This window comes from Lagenorhynchus albirostris, chromosome 16 (assembly GCF_949774975.1).
Source record: "Lagenorhynchus albirostris chromosome 16, mLagAlb1.1, whole genome shotgun sequence".
NCBI classification, from domain to species: domain Eukaryota; kingdom Metazoa; phylum Chordata; class Mammalia; order Artiodactyla; family Delphinidae; genus Lagenorhynchus; species Lagenorhynchus albirostris.
In genome coordinates, this window is record NC_083110.1 from 74,194,000 (window position 1) to 74,213,489 (window position 19,490).

A 19,490-nucleotide genomic window follows, 5' to 3' on the forward strand; every position below is an offset into this window, starting at 1 on the left:
GATACAGTTAGCCTTTTTCCAGAAGAGGCAGCAAGTCAACTCACAAAACAATGTAAAAAGGCAGCTCCTATTCTGAATAAGGCTCTGGCCATCTTCTCCCATTTAAACTTCTACAGTACGATTAGCAGCAATGAGAGATGCCTGTAGTCGGCCAGATTCCCTGATGAACTTCCCCACAGAACGGAGAGAGCTTATTTCAACATTTCCAACCCTGTGTGGGAACTTATGCTAATTTCACAACTCTCGAAGATTCATTGGGACCGCCCCTGAACAATTTACAATCATAATCCTTGGACAGCACTGCTTCAGGCCTCCTCTATTTTTTCCATGTGATATTTCCATTTGTCACGGTACCAGTTTTTATTTGCTTATAACGACATCACATGCAGAGCCAGAGAGGAGCTTCCCTTGCAAAAAACCCTTCCAAACTTTTACATTTTTGATCTGGTCTGCTTTTTTTTTTTTTTTTTAAACTGTGGTACGTAAACCCTTCACCAGCTTGGCTGGTACAGTCCTGAAAGCATTGAATCGTCCCTTAAAGCTTATCCAGGGCATTGCCTGGCAGTATTTATGAGCAAATGCTTGTTTTAAAAGGGGAATATAATTAACATTGTACATCAACTATTCTTCAATAAAAAAAATAAAAGGGGAACATAACAGGTTCACTGTTGTAAACATAATTTCATGATTTAAAAAAATTTTGATCATTATTTTCACTGAGTTAAAACTTATTTTTTTTGTTTGTTTGTTTACAAAAGTGGGGGAGACATGGTCCTAGTGAAATTCACAATTAACTAGCAATTTCATGAATAAGTTTCTTTGGTAAAAATGACAATTATAAACACATACATGTACATATATTTTTCTTTATATCTGTCTCTACATCTATGTCTGTCTACATCTAGATTGCTCGATCGATAGATAAATAAAAGAACAGCTAATATTTGAGTGCTATGTAGCAGGCACTGTGTTTAGTAAAATCTCACTGAACTCAACTCTCACTTGAGAAAGGGATCATTTGTCACGCCATTTACAGACCAAGAAAACATTTCCTCCTTTATTCTTAATTTATAAATCCATAAATCTGTCCCTTTCCAAGTACATTATGCTGAGGATTTTGACTTGTAAGCGATGCAGGCAAGATTCAGTTAAGTGTCGTCAACTAAAGAATTAGAGGGAAAAAGAGACTCAAGAACACACAACCCAACAGAAGGCAGTATCCTGAGTCACGGGAAGAGAGATAGATTACTTACCTGCAAATGTATTTTAAGTCTAATTCCGTCACTAAACTACATACCCTAGAATTCAACTTTGCAAATAAAAGAAATCCACTGCCTTTTATTTCAAAGGTCCCGGGAGGATGGCAAGGGCTGCTGGAGTTTCCAGATGATCGGCACTGACTGTCCTCATATCCACTGTCTTCTGTAGCACCTCATGTGACCTGTGAGACAGGCCTTGGAGGCAATTTTGAAGCCCCTGGGACACCGACGCAGCGGCCAAGTTTATTGGTGCTGGGGCTGCCACAGTTGGTGTGGCTGCTTCAGTGGCCAACATTGGAACAGTGTTTGGCAGCTTCATCAAAACCCCCGGAAACCCTGAGGAAAAGAGGACACAGAGGGGCCCCATTCCAGAATGTCACTTAAGACGTGGAAGGCTTCTGTAGTCCTTGCCCAGCCAAGTCATTTCAAGGCTTCCAAGGAATGAAACGTGAGAGAAGATAAACTTCGCTTTCATCTTCAAAAACATCAAAAAATAAATAACATCAAAATGCAGGCTGGATAAGGACGACTCCAATGTGCATACATAAGTAATGGTGCATTAATCGGTCCCAGGGGATTGCTCAAGCTCACTAGACTTTATTTGCTATAAAACTGGGGACATGGGGCAGAGAGGCACTCAAGGATTCCAGCCAGAAAGAATCTCTGTCCCTCTGCATCACGCGTTAGTGCTTCCTTCCTTTCTCAGTCAAGAGGAAAGACATGGAATTGATCAATTTCTCAGGCCCTCTACTCCGTGAAGCTCCACTGAGCCCTCTTAGCTCTCTTGGCCAGTTTATAGGTGCAAAAGCCAGCCAATTCACTGAAATATCTTGTTTTAGAAAACCCAGTAGCTATTATGTACCTTGATCCATGATCGAAGTCTTATTTCCTCAGCTATTGAAATCTTAGGAAGACCTTTTACACCCACTAGAATGGCTATAATAAAAAGTATGAACAATAACAAGTATTGGCAAGAATAGAGAGAAAATGGAACTCTCATACACTAATGGGAATGTGAAACAGTGCAACCATTTTGGAAAACAGTCTGGCAGTTCCTCAAAGGTTAAACACAGAGTGACCATATGACCCAGCAATGCCACTGCTAGGTAGACAGCCAAGAAAAACGAAAACATACGACTACGCAAAACTTGTACACAAATGTTAATAGCAGCACTGTTCGTAACAGCCAAAAAGTGGAAACAAGCCAAATACCCATCAACTGATGAATGGATAAGCACAATGTGTACCTATCCACACAATGGAATATGATTTGCCAATAAAAAAGGAATGAAGTACTGATATACGCTACAACATGAACGAACCTTGAAAACATTATGGTAAGTGAAAGAAGCTAGACACAAAAGGCCATATATGATTCCATTTATGTGAAATGGCTAGAGCAGGCAAATAGCAGATGGGTGGTTGCCAGGGCTGGGAGAAGGGGGCAGTGGGGAGTGACTGCTAACTGGGACAGGCCTTCTTTTTGGAGCGAGGAAAATGTTCTGGACAGTGGTAATGGTTGTACCATCTTGTGAATATATACTAAAAAATCACAAATACACAAAAACAGGTTCTCAGGAAGAGAAAACTGTTTATTAATAGAGTACCACCTGCCAGAGCTGAGCTAAGCTCCTATGGGCAGCCCTCATGGTAAGACTGTGACACTGGTGATAACCAGTTTTACAGCTGAGGAAACGAAGGTCCAGAAAGAATCCAGGACTTGCCCGACATCACCCAGCTATAAGAAATCAACCAATCCAGTTCCCTCCCAATCCACCATCCATTGTCTTCCTCCTGGATGGCATAAGGCTGCAGCCTTGTTTACTTAGACCATTTCCCAGCCATGTGACACTTAGGAACCTCAAGCAGACCCTCAAATTCCTGATCTGTAATAGTGGTCTCTGTACCTAGCCCTCCTAGAGCCTCAATTATACAGTACAAGCTAGCAGACCAACATCTTGTTTCCAGAATGGGGCCTGGGTCCTCAATCCTCAGCTGTTCAAGTCTGTCAGATTGTTTACTGTAACTGCACGTTTTAGTTTCCTATGCGTGGCATCAAGGAACTTCCCAAAACATCTGGTGGAGGCGAGCTCCCTGAGGTAACAAGGGATGGAGAAGCTGAGAGAAGAAAAGGTACCCGGTTCTCAGGGAATCCACCCAACGCCCCTGAAGGCCTGACTTCTCCACCGTGCTTCTCCATCCACGCATCCTTTCCAAGTTCGCCACCAGCTAGACCTTGAGCAGCCTCTCGAATCACCCCGCTTCCGGGCTGGAGACAGCAGCGTCAGGAACCCCTCCTTCCTCACCAAGATGCCTGCAACTTTTGGTTCTTCATGTCTCGATGACAATCACACTGTGTTTCTACTCATTCCCATTGTTTCCTTAAGTCTCAGGGTGGGAGGTGGGCTAAGCTAAGCGGGGCAGGGGGAAGCCTTATGCTCCAGGATTCTTACCAAGCCTTGCCCGTGTCGGTTTATTTGGGGTAGGTATCAAAAAAGAAGTAGCTCCCGTCCTTCTCATGGACCACATTACCTTCGTTCCCTTGATGACAAATCTAATTCTAAAACTAAAATGGCCAACAGCTAGGAGTATAATCTACCTTGTCTATTTATAAGATAGCTTACATTGTAAAAAAGCCGTAACCTGCTCCTTCAGTCTCAAAAGTATAGAAGATGGACCATGGATTTGCATGGATGTGGAGAACCAGCAAGTCCTTCCCGCAGCCTGGCCAAGGGGAGCCCATTGGTGTAGATGGCCAGAGGGCTGCAGAATAATCTTCCTGAACACGTGTGACTAAAGGCTGCTTTCCCTTTTTTAATTTTAATTTTTTTATTGAAGTATACTTGATTTACGATGTTATCTTTTTTTTTTTTGGCTGTGCCACGCAGCTTGTGGGTTGGTTCCCCGTCCAGGGATTGAACCCGGGTCAAGGCAGCGAAAGTGCCGAGTCCTAAGCACTGGACCCCCAGGGAATTCCCGTGTTATCTTATTTTTTAAATCCCATTCTTCTGGGTGGGATTATAACCCTGTCCTGATAATAAATAGCACAGGAGATTGGCAAATGCACAACGAGGGCTGAGGCCATGCTTCAGTTGGCCGGTGAGACCCTCACTCTACCACTAATGGCCTCAAACAGAACAAAGATGCCACCTTCTTCCCCCCCCCAGGAGAAATATTTATTTATTTATTTATTTATTTATTATTTTATTTATTTATTTGCGGTATGCTGGCCTCTCACTGTTGTGGCCTCTCCCGTTGCGGAGCACAGGCTCCGGACCCGCAGGCTCAGCGGCCATGGCTCACGGGCCCAGCTGCTCCGCGGCATGTGGGATCCTCCCGGACTGGGGCACGAACCCGTGTCCCCTGCATCGGCAGGCGGACTCTCAACCACTGGGCCACCAGGGAAGCCCGAGAAATATTTATTTTATTCTGAACTGAAAAGTTGAGTTCTGGCCAAGGACGGCACTTTTTAACCACCAACAGCCCCAGAAGGTTCTGAGAGCGCGGCTGAAGTTCAGAAGCCGGATTGTTTTTGTCTCCTTTTCCTGGGGTTGAGGCTGGCAAGCGAATATAATGAAGCCGTAAGAGTCACAGATTCACATTTGTTAAGAGGCCCAAAAAGCCCTTTCCCTCTTCAGATTCTGGGTGGCATGGAAATAAGTAAAATTATTTTGAAAGTTTGTTCAAGTTGTCTTTTTGAGATTTTGAAGCAAATTCTACATCATGAGGAAGGCAGCCTAAAAGATTTCAAGGTGCCCAGTATCCAGACCTTCTGACTATCTCCCCTCTCAATACCTCCCCGCCTTAGAACAGCTGCCCGTTTGCAGAGCTCCCTCTGATGCCATTCATGTGCTCCTCTGGGAGCGGCTGGGGCCCAGAAAGGAACACGGACTCCCCTGGGGTCCCAGGGAGCAACGGAGCCAGGACTTGAACCAGCCTCTTCTGATTTTCCATTGGACCCACCTGTTGCAGGTACTGCTGGTGGCGGACAACCCCTCTGACAAGACACCGTTTGTAGCAAAGAACAGACCTCCCCAGCTCTGCCTTCCTTCCGCACAATCGTACCACATAGCATGAGTCGGCACCTCCGAACACGGGAAACCATTTGGTAAGACACGAGTATTAAAAAAATAAGCTGCGTGACATTTATTTTGTCTTGTTAACATTAATATCTGTAGAAACATTTTTATTGTCAGTATAAAAATTAACAGGCTTTATTAAATACTTTCTCCAATTTCATAGCACGTTAAAAATCAGTGTCATCTCCATTCATGCTGCATGGCTACAGCAGAGTGAGTAGGTGTTTCGAAAGCAAAACACAGCACTTTCGTACAGAATGGACAGCGTGGCAGTATTCTGACGTTGGCATTACGTGGGATTCTTTTGGTGAGGTCCTGCTAGGCGGAAGCAATTCCTTAAAAAGGTGGAAGGATCCCCCAAACTATCAGCAGAACAACTCGGTGTTTCCATTTTCTTCGATGGGACATGAAGATTCTAAAAGGCTTCTCTGTCGCCAATGAATCTGGAAGCCATTATGAAGATTCGCCGAAGAATACAGGCTAATCTGATCAACGTGCAACTCAGGGGCAGAAGGCCAGCTGCCGGAGAGCAGAACACTCTGCTAGCATCTCAACGAAGGGCCCTCCTTGAGGAATGGACTAAGGCATCTTTTTAAGAGAACGGTGGTACCATTGGTCTTGGCGAGCCCAGTTAAACGTTTATGGGCCCAAAGACAGAGCTGCACCGAAACAAAACGCCTTCTTATTAACGAGTTCTTTTTAACATGGGCATTTAGGTGGTTTAAGAACAATCATCTGACAGCAGAGTTGAAACACAAATAAATCAAAACTTCATTTTCCCCAAATCAGTCCTAGTTTGTGAATATTTCTTTTCAAAGGATCTGATAACTAGTTAAGTCCAAGCAAAAGGTTAGCTAGTCTGATGCGCTGCCGGCATAGAAATGTCACTTAAATTACCAAAAAAAGCCAAAAAAACTATAAACAATTGTTTTGTATATTACCAATTCATTAATAAATTAATGTTACACCATTTTCCCTGAAAGCAAAAGTACTTTTCCACCTCTGCTCGGTGAAAATTAAGAAATTCTGTGTAAGAACAGCATTTAGCAAATAGCTATTTAAGAAAAAAAGAGAGAGAGACCAATTCTCTAGGTGCATTGGGACATCCATTTAAAATCAATACAAAAAATAATTCCTTGTAAATATATAATATATATTTATACATAATTTGAATATATTTACATACACCCAGCACCTATATACTGCAATTGTGCTCTATAAGTATGTGCTGACATATATTTTCTCCATTTATTACAAAATTCACAAGAAATGCAGAATGCATGTTTGCCTTGAGTCTGGCTGGTCCACAGCCAGTACCCACAGTGGGTCATCAGAACGTTATGGCCCATGGCAGTCCACTGCCCCAGAAACATTCTTCTTCTCCTGGTGAAGATTACAAATTCTTTACACGTGTGCTGATTACTTTTCCAATTATTTACTCCTCTGATGCATATACACACACAAGCCAAGACAACAGGCTCCCAGAGGCAGGGCCTCCCTGCTCAGTACAGCTAGGTTCCTGGTGCCGCCCTGTTTGCGGACGGGGGACAAGCCCATTCATGTTTTAACACTGCCGTTTCTATGTGGATACTGAGGAAGACAGGGTTCGTAAGGCATGGGGTCCGGAGAGAAAACAGAATCATCTCCCGAAGAGCAAGAACTCCTTGTGTCAGGGTAACTAGGTGAATACTGTTCAAGAGGCTGACTGAGGTCCAAGTATTCCTGAAAGAAGGGAAGAGAGACGTTTTATTTCATCTCGGGTCAGGATAACAAGGTGAATACGGTTCGAGAGGCTGACAGAGGTCCAAGTATTCCTGAAAGAAGCGAAGAGAAGACTTTTATTTCAAACGCAGGCTCTTGAGACGTTGATATGGGAGTTGGGACAACATGGGGGCACCCCCAGCAGGTTGAGACCTGCCCACCCCGGCTTCCACAAAGACCACCTTGAGACCCCAACTTTATCTCCTCTAGGCTGCCCTTCACTTTTCTTCTCAAGCCATCTCAAATGAACTATCGGCAAGTAGGGAATGTTAACACCCAGCTGAGCAGTCACCTCGACGGGCACAGACCCAAGGACCTGCTTGTTAGACCACACGGTTCAAATCCGCACCCAGCAAAATGGAAAAAACAGAAGATGTTGTGGATGCCCGGGACCCCTTTCCATAGCCGAGACCATGAATATTTATCTCACGAATTACATTTTACTATTGTAGTTTCCAGGATAATTTAAGGGGAATATGTCTTCATTCAGCAGGTAATTTCACAGATGCAATTCATTACTCTCAGAAGCTCTCTGAGTTGAAAATGTAAACAGGTTCAAAAAAGGCTTGGATATACTCGTGTTTGTTACACCCACAATGGACTGTTCGAGAACAGTTTAGGAAAATGCAGGTTGCGTTTTAACATTTTGAAGGTTTGAAATTCAAAAAGGGCTCTTCTGCTCCCCGAAGTATCCATCGGTGTTGCTGTCAGAAAGCCCACCCGATGGCCCCCAGATAACATTGCTTCCGACTTGAGACAAGGTGAGAGCTTACTGCCTGCTCTTGTGTGGCCCGTGAGCTAAGAACGGTTTTTTAACATTTTGAAATGGTTGGGAAAAAAATCAAAAGAAGAATAACATCTCATTGTATTAAAACTATGTAAAATAACAAAATTCACATTAAATTTAAATTTTAGGGTCCATCCAGTTTTATCTAAGCACAGACATATTCATTTACACATCGTCCGTGGATGCTTTCCTGCTACAATGGCAGAGTTGGGTGGTTGCTACAGAAACCCACAAAGAAACCCATAAAGCTGAAAGTTGACTGGCCCTTGACAGCAAAGGTCTGCAAAGTATGAAAAGATTTCTACACTGGGGAACTTCTGGGCATCACTGCCTCAACTGGGCTAGCATGTTGGGGTGCTTCTGCTCACACCCCCAAAAGCCAAGGAGAATACTATGACGCATGGTTTTGCTGAAGGGGGGCAAAAAGTGCAGACCACAGCACAACCAGCCTCAGTGTTATCAGAAAAGAGCCCACAGAATGTTGGCGACTATACATTTTAAAAGACAAAAAAAAAAAAAAAAAAACAAAACCCAAACCACCCCTGTAATTCATCACCAGGTTTGGCAAGAAAAAGAGTCCCCATCCAAGAATGGGGGATGTGTCAGTTCCAACAACATCAGGAGGAACTGCACAACTGGAAACAAACACGCCCACCACATCAAAAGAGAACTTTTTTGCTTACAATGATAAAAATGAAATTTTGTCCTAAATGGAACCAATTTTCTCCAGCATATGGTAATGATTTTCAGAAGGAAAGAAACTTCGATTTTTATATCCGTTAGACAATATGGCATTCTGCTTTTTAATTTTAGGATGCTAGATGTAAATTTCAGGGTGAAAATGGGCCCACTTTTAATGTAAATATATAAATAAACAGCATAGAGCACGGACACAGGATCATTAAAATGGAACTTTAGTGCTTTCCCAGTTTCTAACTGAAGCCATAAACGTTCAGATCTGATAGGGAAAAAAGAAAAAAAACTACGGGTATCAGTGGATTCCAAGTCTAGGGTTAAAGGAACTTATACTAGAAACAACAATTTTGGCAGGAGAAGAAAGTTGGTGTTTTTTTTTTTTTCCCTTGAACTGTTCCTTTCAACTTCTGAAGGTCAGCTGTATTCATTTAAATGCAATCTCTCCCTCTATCAGCTACAGTCAGACGCACAGATAATATTGCTGGCTTGAGGCTTCAAATCACAATATTTGATTATTTTTTTAAAAAATCAGTCTGAAACTATTAAGTGCATTATTTTAAAATAAAGGTATTCTTTTCCTTCTAAAATATTTAGGCAATTTTAACCTTTTTTTGCTGTTATTAAGACAATTGTAGGGTTTTTCTCCCCCCCCCCCACTGTTTGGAGGAACACTATTCTACATCCTCATTAAATATCTCTAATTCATTCACTAATAAGTTCTCCCTATCGTGGGGTTTTTCTGGCCTTGATGGGTTTATCATCTTTCCTGCTCAGACCACTTTGTTCCCACAACCAGAGATGACTCTCTCCTTATGGTGAAGCAGCCACTGACATGGCCGAGTTTGGACAATGAGTGAGAAAAAAGGGTTTCTTTTGTTGGTATAGATTATAAATATTTTCTAGAAAATAAATATTTTAACAAAAGGTATGAATTTTCACTTAAAGATCCTGTAAGTCACTCATTAAAGGAAACTCTGTACATTTACGCTGTGACCAGGCAGGGTCACATCATTATATAGAAGCTGGAATGTGTCATGTAGAAGCTGGAATGGCACAACTTCAATGCATCCCATGCATCCCATCAAGCTCATCAGTAACGGACCATCAGCAGCCCTCACCCTAATGACCAGCAGCCCTCACCCTAATGACCAGGGCAAGGAATCCAACCAGCACAGAAACCCCAGCTCCTTCCCACGCAAACCCAAACACTGCAGTCGGCCATTTCTTTCCTCTCCCCATCCCCCTACATATACGCACCCTGGACCCACCACCCACATGCCACAGTGAGGGGCAGCCTCAGGTGGGGTCCTCTGTCTCTGGTTTTGTGAGACAGAACTCTCAAGATGTAGTTCTGAGAAAAGTCAGGATTTGGGAGGAACACTTAGGTTCACTCTGTCTGACCCCTGTGGAACAAGGATAAACTATACCCCAGAGTCCAACAGGGGAGGCTACATTTCAAAAACTGTGCTGGTCTCCCAAGCAAGGACCCTGGGCTTCTGGAAGGAGGTTCTTACCTCGTTGGTTGTGAGTGTGAGAATTCGATCCAAGTCTTCTACCAACTGCTTGAAGGTGGGTCTCTGTGAGGGCACCGCATGCCAACAGTCTCTCATCATCATATACCTGGAAGAGATGGGTTTCCTTGGTGAATTAAATCCCTAAGTACTAGGGGGCATGGCTATAAGCCAGTCTTAATAGTCAATATGGAGAGATGTCCTCAATTACGAAAATGTATCAGAACTTCCCTAGCAGCTAAATTAGGGGGTGGGATCCCCTTTGCCAAAAGAGGCACTGCTTGATTCCTCTGAAAGGCACTTGGATTTACAAAAAAATCACGTTAACCAAAACGTTTTAGGAAGGTATATATGCCATCAAAAGAGACACTCATGAGTTTTCACGGCTGACTTCTGGTATCCCTGTGGCAATGACTTATAATAGGGTATCACATTTCCACGGCACTTTTGCACACTGTGGGAAGAGCCCTAGAGGAGCAGGCGGGAATCCGGTCTTCCCTCCCCACACGCCCCTGCCTGGACCAAAGCTGCTCTACTGTTATCTGCCTGACACTCTGAACAAAGGTTCCTCAGTTTTAAAAAACTGAAGTTTGAAAACTACAACTTTAAAGCAAGGTTCTTATGAATTAATCTGCTGTCACTGGGCTGTGCCTTCACTTCCTGATTAACTCTTGGATAGGCCTAGGTTCCCAGGCCTTATCTTGAGGATGGGTTCCGACAGACCCTCTAAGGCAGCGAAAGCACCAGGAATGACAAGGAACACAATAAAACGCAAGAGGGAGGGGATATGGGGATATATGTTTATGTATAGCTGATTCACTCTGTTATAAAGCAGAAACTAACACACCATTGTAAAGCAATTATACTCCAATAAAGATGTTAAAATGAATAAATAAACAAATAAATGCCTTTATATAACATACTATAAAATGTGGCCATTCATCAGATGTCCACTGTACACCGAAAAGCACTCATGGGATTACTGATATAAAATCCCATGAAACGATACCCAAGAGACCGTGGTCTCTGGGACAATCTCTCTTCTTAGTCAATTCTGAGGGTTGGAAGGAGAGACTCCTTTATAAAGCCCTGACGTTACTGTGCAAGACCCATGTCACCAACACAATGTAATTCCACTTAAAGTGCGGGGTAGGTTTTGCTAGAAACCAGCTCATGGTTTTAGAGTCAGATCGGGTACTCTAAGGATGGCACCTGGACAAGTTTTTAATTCTCTGCACTAAAATATGGGTAAAATATAGGTAACCAGATGCTAGTTCATTCGCCCTGAGGAATGTGGTTGAGGTCCATCTATAATAGCAATTTTCAACAGTCACAAAGAGGCTGCAGAAGCACCCATGCTCCACTACTCGCTGTGCAGGGGCCAGGCACAGCCCATGAGGAAAGGGGGCAGCCCCAGGGCTTTTGAGCTTGTGTATGTGGGAAGCCTGATGTACCTTCCTGTCACCTTGACAACAGCAAGGCACAGTACAGTGGCCCAGGAAGATCACCGGGCTCGCTGTGTGAAGTCAGGAGCCCTCGGCCGGGCAGCCCGACACCCTCTGTGGTTTAAAGCTCGTTCCATACACCTCAGAAGGATGCTCTTTCTTTTGGACAGTCAGGGCTGTCCATGGAGCTTTCTATCTCAGTTCCAGGATTGGGCCCAGAAAGTTTCAGCAATTCTTCTTCTTAGGACATGTTTAAAAAACCAGGGGCCTTAGAAAACCAAAGCATCCAGGAGAAGCATCACTGGCGGGCAGGGGCTCCTGGGGCAGCGGGAGAGACGACGGCCCTTACAGTTCATTGGTGCAGTTTGCCGGCTTATCCATCCTGTGCCCTTCCTTAAGCAGCTTAAAAAGTTCCTCCACGGGAATCCCTGGGTAGGGCGAGCCCCCTAAAGTGAAGATCTCCCACATTAACACCCCGAAGGACCAGCTGCAAAGAAGGGAGAAAGCAGCATTAGTAATCCGTCTGAATCACAGAAACCTAATCACGCCCAGTTAAGAAAAGAAACGCCCACTTACTTCTTACATTCAAAGACAACTGACCGGGGCCCTCCTACAGTTCATCCAACTTGCCCCTTCCTGCCCCCAAAGAGCATCCCCGGACGACAATGAGAGGCTATTCTGATGGAATTTTCCATCAACAGACAAGTGATACGTAAACCACCACTCTTTTGGGGGGCAGAGGGGAGGGTGGAGATTGGGGTCTTTTTTCCTCCTTCCATCATTCTCAAATAAAACTCTCTGTCTTAAGGCAAGTGTTATAAACATGAACTTCGAAACTGCAAAGCCCTTTATGCTCCTGTCCAGCTCTGCCGCCGGCCTATGTGCCTGACCCCAGGGCTGTGACCTACAGTATGAGCAGTTGACAGAATAAGGCCAGCATGCTAATTCTGCGAGGTAACAGCTGCCCAAGGTGGCCAGTGGACCATCTGAGGGCACAGAAGTTTTCCGACTTACTAAGGTCATGAAGGGAGTTAGCGCCGGGCTGGGATTAGGATGGAGGAGCCCTGTGCCCCAGACAAACTTCATACGAAAGAAAGCGAAAACATCTCACGGGGCACAATTTATACCTGACCGTGCAGAGACACACAGTTGGATCCGGAGCCTTGTTCAAGAGACTCACAGTTCCTGAGCTGATCAGGCCGAGAATCCTGCATTTATCTATGTCACTGGAAATACACCCTCACTGATTCTGTTGAGTTTCAGAAATGAAACCGCCTTTGGTTTTGTGCAGAGCGAGAAGAGCAGCACAATCCAGGCAGTGTGCTCACCGCAGAACTGGGAATCGTAACACTTTCCTTCTAGGACTGCTGGAGAGGACCAGTGGCTATAGCACGGGATCCATGCCTGCCCCAGAAATCTTCCCACCCACACAAACAAAAATAGCTCAACTGATTTTTTAATTCATAGGAACTTGCAAAAAATAGAACAGAGAGAGATCCTCTGTACCTTTCACCCAGTTTCTCACAATGGTAACATCTTTCGACCACATTTCCAAAGCTGGAATTCGAAAATACCAGTTGGAGCCTGGCCCTAATAATAGTTTTAAGTGTATCACAATAGAAATACTGTATAGTTTGCACTCTATTTCTGTAACATTATCTAGGATGCTACGACGAGATCAGAATTTTTTCAAAGGATAAACAGGGAGTGGGCCCTGTCGAGATCATCCTAGTGGACCGTGTCCCAACCAGCTTTCCCCTATGAGGACAAACCTAGGACGGGGAAAACATGACAAACTACTCTCAAGTAGGAGAAGTTTAAGGGCGCGAAGAACATGCCAACAGCTTGGCAAATTAGATAGCAGCTTTGTACTTGCACATCCGTGAATTAGTTCAAGGGGGAGAACTTCCGCTCTGGCAGGAGCAGGTTAGCGGTTCCACCTCCTGTGCGCTTTGAAGCCGGGCAGATTAGTAACAGAGCATTGGTTACCAGCCTACCATAAAATCCATCCTTTCTAAGGCCAGCTCCTGCACCTTCTCTGCATGTGTGAAATGCAGCAGGGACCAAAGAATGAAGGAAGGCAAAGAATGTACGAGATTTTTACAGCTCAGCCCGAGGGAAAAGGCAGAGACAAGGGAATTACTTACACATCACTCTGATGGGTGTACACTCTATCGAAGAGGGCTTCGGGAGCCATCCACTTGACTGGAAGTCGGCCCTGCAAGTGTAGAAGAAATGTAAAAACCAATATATTAAAACCGATTCATTTTAGCAGGTTCAACCGGGCTGTGCCCTGTTTATCTTAAGAGCTGACACTCTAATGGTTTTTGCTGGACAGTCATTAGCACAGAAATAAGCTCCAACTGGGACTACACAGAGCGTGAGAGATGCACAGATTTGGACACGTGAATAAAATGTCGTTTCCTTGGGTTCTCATTATCATCTATCTCCCTAGCAGGCCCTGACCAACTCCTAGGTGAAAATTAACCCAGAAACTCCCAGGCTCTAACCTTTGCTAGGAAAGGTCTTGACAAGGAGCCTTACGAAGGTTCTTGCTGCTGACTACTCTGTATATAAGACTGGTTCACATTTACCGAGAGTATCTTAACTGTAGCCTAAACTTGCTTACTGAGAAGTTCATAAAGAGTAAGGCAAAGGAACAGGAGTAAAAAGGCATTGGTCCTTCTAGCTCTGAGCAACACCTTTCACCTGGAACATCCCGTGCCACCTGTCCACCCCTTCCCACTTCATCGCTGCCACAACTTACATTTGTGGTCTTTTTGTAGTAGTCTATATTGTTGATATCTCTGGCCAGTCCAAAGTCAGCTATTTTCATCACATTGTTTTCTGTTACCAAAACATTTCTGGCAGCTAAATCTCGATGAATGCACTGAAATCGACAAAGAACTCATTTCAAAATGCTACAAGAATAAAAAGGTAACATACGTGCTTCTTATAATGCAGAGAGAAAATACATCTTACATCAAAAATTGGTATTTCTTTTCTAATTAAAATAAAAGAACAAGGCCCCAACTATTTCAAAGAGCAAAGGTAGATAACAAAACACATGCCCTTTTATCTGCAGCTGACTGGTATCCTTCGTATTATGAACAGCTAAATGACCTCTTTTTTTTTTTTTTTTTCTTTTTTTTGCGGTACGCGGGCCTCTCACTGTTGTGGCCTCTCCCGTTGCGGAGCACAGGCTCCGGACGCACAGGCTCAGAGGCCATGGCTCACGGGCCCAGCCACTCCGCGGCATGTGGGATCTTCCCGGACCGGGGCACGAACCCGCGCCCCCTGCATCGGCAGGCGGACTCTCAACCACTGCGCCACCAGGGAAGCCCTAAATGACCTCTTTTAATGCCACAAGTATTCCCCCTCTGCAGTTCCGGACACTGCTGCTTTCTTGCTCATTTTTGAAACTGTCCCCCCACTGAGTTCTAAACCCATCCCTTCTCTTAGCTCACTCTTTCTCTCTCCCCGATCCCTCAGATTCCTTGGCTTTAGCTTCTCTCTCCCTCAAAATAGAGGACCTGTCCCATTACTTTTGTATATTTCCACATATCCACATGGCTTCCATTCTTAGATACATACAGAAGATCTGCAAATCCCTATCTCTAACCTGACCTCTCTCCTGGGATCCAGATTCTCATTTTCAATAGGACATTTCCACATTGACATCCCTTTGGCACCTTTAAATTCAAGGTCTCTACTCTATTCTCATTTTCTTGGTCTTTTTCGTATGCAGAATTCTTTACACACTCCTCCCAAGTTCTTTTGATTTCAACCCCCAAATGCCTCTCCAATTTGTCCACCCGGCTCCGTTCCCACTGCTAAGCCCTTAGTTCAGGGTCTCATCACCCTTCCAACAGGTCTCCGTGTTCAAACTCAGCACTATTGCATCTTCTCTGCTTCCCTCAAATTATGTTTCTCAAGGAGCTGATCACATCTGTTCCAGGCTTATATGAAGGCCAATGCCTGTCTATTCATATTCTCTGTCCAGTTCTCACCCAACACCCGGTCCCCACACGGGGCCCAACCTGTGTCTGCCACATACACGGGGGCCAGATGCTGAGATGCTCGCTACAGGGCAGCTGATTTATGGTTCCGATACTAACTCTTTGGTCTCAGAAAGCTCTAGTCATTATAACTTCTATGTTCCCTTTCTACAAATGATACGTTTTTGTAAGCTGTTAAAAGTGTTTTAGCTGTACTTTAATACACCAAGATTTTACCAGGATACATGGTAATTAGGGTCCCAAATCATCACCTCCTAGTTTTGGAAATGGTAAGGTATAAAGAAGTGAACAAACATCCCTAACAAACACTTTTACACAGGTTCTAGGCAAAGGCTAACTATTATATGAAGGAGAGAGTCTTACCAACCGATCTGACATGGGTGAAATGGGGCTGATTTGACATTGATACTCCGCAACATGGCCCATTGAAAAAGGAGCAGACCAAACTCTCTCTGAAGAATAAATGCGGGATCATTTTTTTCTGCCCACCCTCCAACTATTCCTTGTTTTTAATCTGCTTCTGTGGCCCCCTGGATGGGCCAAGATCATTGAAGGGACGGCAGGAGAGCCCCACAGGCATGCCTGTGCCCGGCCAGAATGGAAGCAGGAAATGTGAGAGCTCCCAGAAGCTGCCCAGGGATCCAGCTGGGGCGGGAGCTGTGTTCCTGGTTTTGGAGGCCTCTTCAAATTGAACTTCCAAGCCCTGGGCCAAACTCTCCCAGTGGTGTGCTCCCTGCCGACACAACTCTGTGAGTCTGGCAAGCTGTGTGGTCAGAAGAATCTGACTCCCTGTGCGTGGGGCTCTGACCACACATAAGGGCTCAACTCAAGAGTCACTACGACGGCGACCCCCATTTTCTCCACGAGAGCCAGAACCCAGCACCAAACTTCCCGCATCCCAGGGCGCTAGGAAACACCAAAGCCCACCCTCTGGGCTGAACAAGAAGAAACTTGGAACCAATACCAAGAAAAAGAAAATAATCAAAGTCAAGCCAAATTCCCATCATCTGCAGAAATCTGAGTTATTCTCCAGTGCAAAGAGCTGACCATTTTACATAACTAGGGCTCTCGGACTGTTTGGTGTTCCATTTCTTCAATAAACAAAGGTCAACGGGTCGCTAAGGGAGGGAAAACTAACACCTCTATGACCCTGACAGTGTGCTGGGTGCCTCTGCACAGCTGATCACACTAAATTCCCATAGCAACCTATGAGCTGGGTATTATTATAGCCATTTTACAGATGGGGAAGCTAGAGCTTCCTAAAAAAAGAAAAGCCAAACAAACAAAAACAGCTGCTCAAGTTTAACACCTGGGAGGTTTAACTGGCCTTAGGATTTTGTAAAAAAGAAAAATTAGTATACTTTGCACTGAAAATAGAAAGGCTTCCATAAATGGTAGAAGGCTCAAATCCCACATCACCTAATTGTATTACTGTACACATCATGGAGTTTCTTAACTTGTCCACCCACAGCGTCCCCAGGTCGAGGGCAGGACTGCAGGTTCATCTCTACATTCCTAGCACAGAACCTGACCCAGTAAACGTCCATGGAGCTGAATTCCTAATTACACTCCATCAGCAATGAACCAGATGTCTCACCCAACAGTTCCTCAGGCGGGTCTCTAACAAACTTATCGCCATCCACTGGGAGGGAATGGGTGAGACCTGTCCCCTGCTTCTTCCTTTTCCACTGTCAGGAATAAGCCCTCCATTTTTGGAAGCATGTTCCACTCAGGGGACCGTTCTTAAGATCTTGGTCTAGAACCTGCTTCAAACCTGTTCTAGGTCCTTAATTGCCGGTTGCCTTCAGCAAAGAGCTTTGGAAACACAACTACAAAGCCTTAGGAAACAGGACTCTGTCCCCTCTACCCCACCCTGGGTTAGCAAACAAAGCCCCAACACAGGGCATCTCAATGGTCCTCTTCTCGGTCCAGGGAGGCAGGGAATACCTGAGAGCAGGATAGGTGGGTAGAGAACAAAAAGGCCAGGTCTGGGACCAGCCACTTTACTCTCCAGGCTGACGAGTCCCCAACTCAGAAATTAGGACAGTGACTCCCTCATAACTGGGCTCAAAGCTTTCCTGGCACTTCCAAACACTCCCCTGCATCCTTATCCATAAGATGGGGATTTAAACACACCTGTTTCTGTGTTGTTCTGGGGTTATGGACGATACTGTATGTAAAATGCTTGCTCCATGCCTGGCAGACATTAAGCTCTCACAAAGTGGTAGTGATTAGTAATAATGATAATTATTATTATTACAATACTATTAATAAGGGCATTTTCAGTTTGTCATTCTAAAATGTATCCTTTTCCCCATTTTGCCAAGTTCACCTGATTCTTAGTTCTCTCTCCACCACACCAAGCAGCTTCAAAGCAGGAAGGATCTCGTCCTCGGCGGTATGGGGGGGGACCCACCACTGCTCCACAAGCCAGACTCCACCAGCTCCTTTCTCCTATTCCACCTTCCTGAGACTCCTCCCGGGGCCTCTGTGAACCACATTCTGGGTTCCCTCCTCCCTCTCTGACCCTCTCTGACCATGTCTCCTCCGTCTTTTCCTGTGCTTTCAGCCCATCTCTAGATTTGAGAGTTTTCTCAGGGTTTGACTCCAGGCTTCTGTTCCCCCTCTTCTCTGTCTCTCCCCAACCTCCCCACCCAAGGAGAACCCATCCATTCCCATGGCTTGAAAATACCCTTCCTTCACTGGCTCCGGCGTCTAGCCCAGCCTTCAGAGCTGAGCCTCAGCCCGCAGCTTCCCGGTCGACACCTGCCCTCGAGTGACCCTCAGACATGTTCAAAACGTACCTTGGATTTCCCACCAGAACCTATTCCTGCCACCGCCCCATGCCCCCATCTTCCTCATCCCGATGAAGCTGCACCACCATCCAGTTTCTCAAGCTGGAAACCCAGGAGTCAGCCTTGATCCCTCCTCTTCTCCCTCCTATAGCTACTCAATCCCTTAGCTGTCCTGATAGCAAAATATATCTCAAAGCAACCTACTTCCCTCGTGTCTATCGGGGCCAATAAACCTCAGCCCAAACCATGGTCCCAGGAGCCGCTTTACAGCTCAAACCTGATCAAAATCACTCCCCCTCGGTGGCTTCCCCAGAGCCCAGAGCACAGGGCAGAGTCAGATGCCCTAGAGGCTCCACACAGCCCATCCCTCTGCGGGAGGGCTTGCCCTTCACCTCCCCCTGCAACCTCCCAAGTCCCCCCTGTTCCTGACCTCACACCGTCGGTTTCCTCCACAGCACGGTTCTCAGCCTTTCACATACTTATTTTATGCCCACATTTATTGTTGATTTCACCTGCTGCCCCCCATAGTTCCTGCTCCAAGAGGCCAAGGACTGTGTCCATTCTGGTCACCTGACCCGGGATACCAGGCACCCAAATCAGGAACGCTCAGGAATATTCGTTGAAGGATTAATAAAATGACCAGGCCAGTCTCCCACCACTTTGGATTAGTAGCAGTGCCCTGCTGAGTCCAAAAAATCCTTCCTCCCTCTCCCACACCAGGAGGACAGAGGGCGACCAGGACCAGAGGCTCAGGACAGGCAGCCTGCGGACAGGCTGCCTCCGCAGGGTTTTATTTAGCAATAGTTCCAAGCTACAGAAAAGGCGAAAGAGAACAACAGCTATCCGGGTTTGCCAGATTCACTTGTTACGCCTCCTTGCTCTCTCTTTCTCTCTACACCCAGCCTCCCTGTACACACACACACACACACACACACACACACACACACACACACACACACACACACACACACACACGTTTTATGGCTGAACCACTTAAAAGTGAGCTGCAGACCTCATTAGCACATACCTCCCACCTTACACAAGACCTCTATCACCACCCCCAAATTTAACAGTGGAACAGTCACATTATCTACTATCCTATCAATTTCACATTTCAATTGTTCATAAATGTCCTTTA

The 19,490-nt window shown here is 45.3% G+C and overlaps 1 protein-coding gene across 8 annotated transcripts in view; it reads right to left on the reverse strand.

Annotated features, from left to right (window-relative positions):
* FGFR2 (fibroblast growth factor receptor 2) overlaps window positions 1–19,490 on the reverse strand; it is a 190,977-nt gene that overhangs the window by 42,616 nt on the left and 128,871 nt on the right. For 5 of the 8 annotated variants that reach the window (XM_060125347.1, XM_060125346.1, XM_060125353.1 and 2 more), the window contains 5 exons: window positions 14,306–14,428; window positions 13,686–13,756; window positions 11,888–12,025; window positions 10,097–10,202; window positions 5,382–7,060 (listed from right to left, as the gene is read on the reverse strand). In XM_060125347.1, the coding sequence (XP_059981330.1) occupies window positions 6,896–7,060; window positions 10,097–10,202; window positions 11,888–12,025; window positions 13,686–13,756; window positions 14,306–14,428 (603 nt within the window). In that variant the 3' untranslated portion in view covers window positions 5,382–6,895. Of the gene's footprint in view, window positions 1–5,381; window positions 7,153–10,096; window positions 10,203–11,887; window positions 12,026–13,685; window positions 13,757–14,305; window positions 14,429–19,490 lie in introns of those variants that run through there. The other 3 variants (XM_060125350.1, XM_060125351.1, XM_060125348.1) reach the window with 2 other exon arrangements.